At 40.4% G+C, this 6,852-nt stretch overlaps 1 protein-coding gene across 1 annotated transcript; it reads right to left on the reverse strand.

The window, feature by feature from the left end:
- Nucleotides 1–3,012: 3,012 nt before the first annotated feature.
- Nucleotides 3,013–5,561, reverse strand: LOC127575192 (4-galactosyl-N-acetylglucosaminide 3-alpha-L-fucosyltransferase 9-like). Its single transcript, XM_052024895.1, has 2 exons — nt 5,402–5,561; nt 3,013–4,082 (listed from the first exon to the last, which is right to left on the reverse strand). Exons 1-2 carry the CDS (start codon nt 5,559–5,561, stop codon nt 3,013–3,015), a joined length of 1,230 nt encoding a protein of 409 aa, XP_051880855.1.
- Between the last annotated feature and the right edge of the window lie 1,291 nt (nt 5,562–6,852).

Raw genomic sequence — 6,852 nt, forward strand, 5'->3', positions numbered from 1 at the left:
TTCCTCTTTTGACTCTAATCAATTCCTGTGAAGTACTTGTACGATTCTTTTATACATTAATGTTTCCTTTTATGTTCCCCTCTAATCTACTCTCATACATGGGATGTAAATAAATGTTGATGTGTAGAAGCTAAATCTATTATTAAATCTATTATTAAATAGATTTCCCATACACACGGATCATTGAAAGAGTAAATTCCTTTGTGTAGTTATCATGTTTAAAAATTACAATGAGTTTTACTTGAGTGGATGATTACTTAATGTTTAGAAACTTGATACCTTAAACTTAACCGGTAGGGAAATACATTGAGTGCAAAGAAATACAAAAAGGGGTGAAATGGGCAACATAAATGTCAGGTTAGTCACTGATAATAACATGTGAGCTCCAAGTAGGTACACAAGGGAACATTTCACATGTGGAGCAGATTCAGATATCTGATTTGACAAAGATAAACAAAAAAATTGAATTAAATTGATTTATTACATCAAATTATTGCTGAATAACCAACAGAAACTGTTTGATATACTCTATTGATTCCACAGTTCTCTCCGATTGAAAAGGGTTTGAAATGTTGTCAAACCTAGGTGGGATCTGGGGCAAACATAATTGTCTATTTAGATTAACTCAGTCAGCTGTTCGATAAACAATTTCTATTTCATACAAGGTGTTCAACAGGTTTTGGAGTCTACTTCTCCAACAGCTCTCTGGAGAGGTAGAGCTGGCTGTCAGCAACATTTAGGTGTAAGATGAACCTGAGACTGATGATGATATTTGTTAAGTAGGTAACAAGAAGGCGAGGCAGAAGACGTAACTATGAATAAGAATTGTCAATCACAGAACCACATTGATCTTAGAGGTCTAGAATTGGATCCATGGTCAGCTCATTAACTTTGTAATCATAGCAGCAAAGGTAAGACCTCAAATATCAATTCAGATATCAAGTATTAAAGAAAGCATTGCTACTCAAAATGGATGAATGAAAATTTACTATGTTTTAAAATCATTTAAAGCTCTTTAGATTATGGTAAAATGTGAATAACGTTGTTCCAGCAGAAAGATCAGTCATTCAGTTTATTGAAGTACACCTTAATTTCTGGTAAAGTTTGTATTTTCCAATTATTTTACTACAAACAGCAATGACATCAGAAGATGATGTAAAGTTCCTTTAAAATTAGAATGTTCAACTTGAAAGGCCATTTCATAGTCTAGCTGAAGTCTGTTTAAAATGTGAATTTCATACTTAGGATTCCACTGTCAAATGCACAATAAATTCCAAAATAATGTTCGTGAGATAGAATTTGTTTAGTTTGGGCATGTTGATATCAAGAAAGAAGAGGTGATGGGCTCTTGAAGAACATTGAGGTGGATGAGTCCCCAGGGTGTGATGAAATCTATGCCATGTTATTGGGAGAGGCAAGAGAGGAAATTGCTGGAGCCTTGACAAAAATCTTTGTATCTTTAGTTACAGGCAATGTCCCAGAGGAATGGAGAACAGCCAATGTTGTTTCTTTGTTTAAGAAGGGCAACAGAGCCCAACCAGAAAGTTATAGGCTGGTGAGCTTTACATCAGTGGTAGGGAAATTATTGGAAAAGATTCTTAGGGATTGCATCTACTTGTATCTGGAAAAGCATAGACTTATTAGGGATAGTCAGCATGGCTTTGTGCGGGGGAGACCATGTCTTACAAACTTGATTGAGCTTTTTGAGAACGTGACGAAGATAATCGATGGGGGTAGGGCCTTGGATATTGAATACATGGACTTCAGTAAAGCTTTTGACAAAAGCTTTACTAAATGGTAAACTGATCCAAAAAATTAAGGCATGTGGGATCCATGGAGACTTGGTAGCTTGGATTCAAAATTGGCTTGGTCATAGAAGACGGAGGGTAGCGTTGGAGGGGTGTTATTCTGACAGGAGGTCTGTGACCAGTGAAGTTCTGCAAGGATCAGTGCTGGGCCCTCTATTGTTTGCAATGTATTTAAATGATTTGGATGGAAATATAACTAGGCCGATTAGTAAGTTTGCAGATGACACAAGAATTGGCAGAGTTGTAGATAGTGAGGAAGGCCGCCAAAAGATTCGGCAGGATATAGACCAGTCGGAAATATGGGCAGAGAAATGTGGATGGAGTTTAATCTGGACAAGTGTGAGGTGTTGTATTTTGGGAGATCAAATGTAAGGGGAGTATATAAGGTAATTGGCAGGTCCCTTTTGATGTACAGAGGGGTCTTGGGGTGCAAGTCCATAGCTCCCTGAAAGTGGCAACACAAGTAGATAGGATGGTAAAGAAGGCATTGAGCATACTTGCCTCCATCGGTTGGATGCTGAGTATAAAAGTCAGAAAGTCATGTTGCAGTTGTATAACTTCAGTTAGGCCACATTTGGAGTAATGTGTGCAGTTCTTGTTGACACATTACAGGGAGGATATGGAGGCTTTGGAGAGGGTGAAGAAGAGCTTCACCAGGATGTTACCTGGATTAGAGAGTATTAGCCATAAGGAAAACTTGTTTTCTCTGGAGCATCCGAGCCTGAGGGATAACCTGATAGAAGTATATAAAATTATGAGAGGCATAGATAGAATAGATAGAGCCTTTTTCCCATGGTGGAAATGTCAAATACTAGAGGGCATAGCTTTAAAGTGAGAGGAGGAAAGTTTAAGGAAGTTTTAAGGGGCAATTGTTTTTACATAGAGAGTGGTAGCAGCTTAGAATGCGCTGCCAGCGGAGGTAGTGGAAGCAGATATGATGGTAACGTTTAAGAGGCATTTAGAGAGGGACATGAACAGGCAGGGGATTGAGGGATATAGACCATGTCCAGGCAGATGGAATTAGTTTGAACTGGCATCATGGTTGCCACAGACACAGTGGGTCAAAGAGCCTGCTCCTGTGCTGTACTGTTCTGTGTTCTTTAAACAAGAAAATTCAATCTTTTAATCAAAAAAATACTTGTACTAAGGAAAGAGCAATTAAATTCCATAGATACTGACATTTACTGGAGACATACTTCAGAATTCAATTCCAAAACCATTTCTCCAAACTGGAGAGGGATTTATCTTCTTTATGTTGCTGAATATTTTCACAGACAGAGCATGCATGTTCATCCCAGAAACGAGTCATCTTCACTTCATAGTATTTTCTCCATTTGAAGTAGCTCATGTACAAATCTTCATTATCATCCAGCATGTGAAGGTAATCGGCAAGCTCTTTCGGTGAGAGAAAGTCATCCACGTGAATGAAGGAATCAGCTGGAATGTAATTTTCATAGTTTTCCCTGGATGGACCCAGGACCACCGGGACGCTACCCGCAAGTAGAGCATTGTAGAGTTTTTCAGTTATGTAATCTTTATGTATCGAGTTTTCAAAGGCAAGGTAGAACTTGCATCTAGATATCGTTGGAATCAAATCATCATCACTTAGGCGATGCCAGAGGAATCGACCATAAATTGCGACTTTCACATATTTGCGGAGCATATAGTAATACTTCACTCTGGCATGTTCGGAGTCCCAATTGCTTATAATCCAACATACCAGGACATTTTTACTTGGCAATTTAAAATCTAATGGAACTTTGCTCCTTGTTAAAGATCCATAAGGCATTTGGATATCTGAATCCCGTCGATATGTTAAGGTCAAGTTGAAGAGTTGGTCGAGGCCATACTTCTTTGGAGTGTGAGTAGGTGACTCCAGATTCATCCAAACCCATTTTTGGAAAGCTGGCCGAGGTTGTAAGGGGAGGTTGGCCAAGTCCCTTCTGATGTCCCAGTGGTGAAACAGGACAGCATGAGATTTGTTATACAGTTTCCTATCTGCAGTTAAATAACAATTATTGATGTTAAAATCTAATTTGCAAGTATTGAGTTCAAATGCCTGACCATAAGGCCACAGCCAAATAAGCACAATGGTTTTATTCTTTGAGGGAATAAAAAGGGTCTTTATGTTGAGATCTTCTGTGGGTCCATATTTCCAGCTGTGAAATGGTTTCAGATACAGCATAACCAAGGTTAAAAAGCAGCCCAAAATAATGATGGAACGTAAAAAGATGTGCAACATTCCTTTCTTCGGTGCTGTTATCATATTGTGTCCTGTAAAATAAAAAAAAGATAAACATGTTCAGAATTACATCCATAGCTTCTTGTCTTTCAGATAATAACAAGACCCTCAGCTCCCGCAAAGAATCATCTATTCAATTTATTCTCAGGATGTGGGCATCGCCAGCAAGGCAAAAATTGATTGCATGACCTATTGGTTCTGAGACGATGACAATTAAATGGATTACTAGATGATTTGTGGGGGCAGTTAGCTTACAAATGCAGTGTTGCAAGCTGGGATAATGTGTTGTTAACTTAGGTAAGACCATTAAAGAAACCGGTAACTTGCCCACTGCACCTCTATCCTTCCTATAGCATCAGTAACCTGGAACATTGAGCTGCTAGTCCTGTACTTCCCTTAGCCATGTTTCTGTACTAGCTACAATATCCTAGTTCCATGTACCCATCCATGCCCTGAGTTCATCTGCCTTACCTGTCAGGCCCCTTGCTTTGAAATAAATCACTTTAATCCATCAGTCTTCCCTTGATCCCTGTCATGCTACTGGACTACCTCTCATTAACTTCTGTATTTGCCCAACCTTCTCAGCTGCCTCACTACCTTCTTGGATTCCAACCGCGCCCCCCTCCCCCCCTCCCCCCCTACCAGACTAGATTAAACCCTCCGAAGTAGCTCTAGCAAATCTCTCCACCAGGATAATGGTTCCCCCTCCAGTTCAGATGCAACTCATCCCTCATGTACAGATCACCTCTGCCCAGAAATACCCCAATGATCCAAAAATCTGAAACCCTGCCCCCTACACCAGGATCTCAGCCATGCATTCATCTGCCCTATCCTCCTATTCCTACTCTCAGTAGTACATGGCACCATGAGTAATCCAGAGATTACTAACTTTGAAGTCCTGCTTTTTAACTTTCATCCCTATATTCATTCTTCAAGACCTCATTCCTTTATCTATCTATGTCATTGGTACCAATATGTACAACAACCTCTGGCTGATCACCCTCCCCCTTGAGGATGTCCTGTAACCATTCAGAGACATCCTCGAAACTGGTACCAGGGAGGCAACATACCATCCTGGTATCTTGTTTGCAGCCACAGGATCTCCTGTCTGTCCCCCTAACTATCGAGTCTCCTACCACTATAGCTCTCTCTGTGTCCACCCTCCGTTTCTGTACATCAGAGCCAGCTGTGGTGCCACAAACCTGGCTGCTGCTGCTGCTCTCCTCTGGAAGACCATCTCCCCGACATCCAAATTTGTACGTGTGTTATTGAGAGGAATGGCCATAGGGTGCCTACACCCACTACCTCTTTTGGTGATAACCTGCCTTCCCCTTAAGTGTGACCATCTCACTACAGCTCTTCTCTATGATATTCTCAGTATCAGGGATGCTCCTGAGCAAGTCCAACTGCAGCTTCAGCTGCTGGATGCAGTCAGTCAGGAGCTGCAGCTGGACACTCTTCCCACAGGTATAGTCACAAGGGATACTGGAAGTCTCCCTGATTTTCCACATCCTGCAAGAAGAGCATATGACTGACCTGACTGCCATCCTGACTGCAATAAGGCTAAAGTTGAAAGTTTTAAAAAAAGACTTCACCTTATCTTACCTTACCCCTGTTCAGCCTCCTTGCTGAAGCCTCCTGAGACAAAGTCTTAGCGCTCCATCCTCAAACACAGCACTTGGAACTCAAACACAGCCACTTCCAAAATGCTGGCTCTGCTAGAGCCTGCCTCCCTTTTATTTCATTCTAGGGGCTTTGACTTAATGGTTACTTTTAAAATCTCCTGAGATTCACCTCATTACAGCTCTGCAGTTGTTTTTGAAACAGACAAGCCCTTACCTCAACGGTTACTTTTAAAATCTCCTGATTTCCACCTCCTTATAACTCCACAGTCGCTTTTGGAACAGAGTAATTGGAGCACTCAATGGCATGTGTGCATTGAAAGTTAATGATATGTTTCTAGGCCTGAGCCCTTTCTGTCTTGTTTCCAACAAGATTTACAAATCGACACAAAGGTAATAATCATGGACAAGCTCGGATTTTTGCCAACATCCTTTGAAAGTGTTACACCTTAGAGTTATCACAGGAGTAAAACAAATTCACCAACCTTTCAGAACACAGTTAATCTCAGAAAACCTATATGTTGTGATAGTTGTTGAACATCAAACATTTCTGTCATGACAATAGATCAGTTCAGTAAATTAACTGATTCTTGCACCTACACAAACAAACAGTTAAAAGACAGTATGATCAATGCAGGAATCAATGAGATTGTGAGACTGTCACAGATAATCTCCAAATATGATCTCAGTGAAAGAATGGCTAGAATTCCCTACCAGGAACAGGTCATACAACTTGGTCAATAGTGCACATGTTAAATACAAGCTTACATTTGCCGATTTGCCTTTGCCATTTTGTTCTAGTATCACCCAACCCTCAATGGCAAGGCTATTACACGCATGAATTCCAGTAAGTAGAATGGAAAAGGGTTACAGAATAGCCCTGCTCTTGTAACAACTTTAAAAAAAAGCCTTGACAGTCAGTTTAGCAATGCTCCATGGCTTAGGCAGCTATCAAACACTGTCTCCACTTACCTGAAAAATGCAGCCTGCATCATAACATCATTCTAAAATGAAGAATAATGAAATGCCTTTTAATTTCACAGAAGCTCCCTAAGCCACAGCAATGACGAGAAGTGGAAGATTAATTACCTTGGTGCACTGACATATGCATGAGACAAAGCAAATTGTAATCTGTTTGCAGAAGTGTATCCTAACCATGAAGATTATACAAAATATTGGG

Source organism: Pristis pectinata, chromosome 10, assembly GCF_009764475.1.
Source record: "Pristis pectinata isolate sPriPec2 chromosome 10, sPriPec2.1.pri, whole genome shotgun sequence".
Lineage (NCBI taxonomy): Eukaryota > Metazoa > Chordata > Chondrichthyes > Rhinopristiformes > Pristidae > Pristis > Pristis pectinata.

Bases quoted from the DNA above. Each gene is read 5' to 3' on its own strand.
- LOC127575192 (XM_052024895.1), bottom strand. From the start codon at position 5,561: ATGTGGAAAATCAGGGAGACTTCCAGTATCCCTTGTGACTATACCTGT. The intron at 4,083-5,401 runs GTGAGATGGTCA...TTTATTTTACAG, and splicing joins TATCATAGAGAAGAGCTGTA to GACACAATATGATAACAGCA.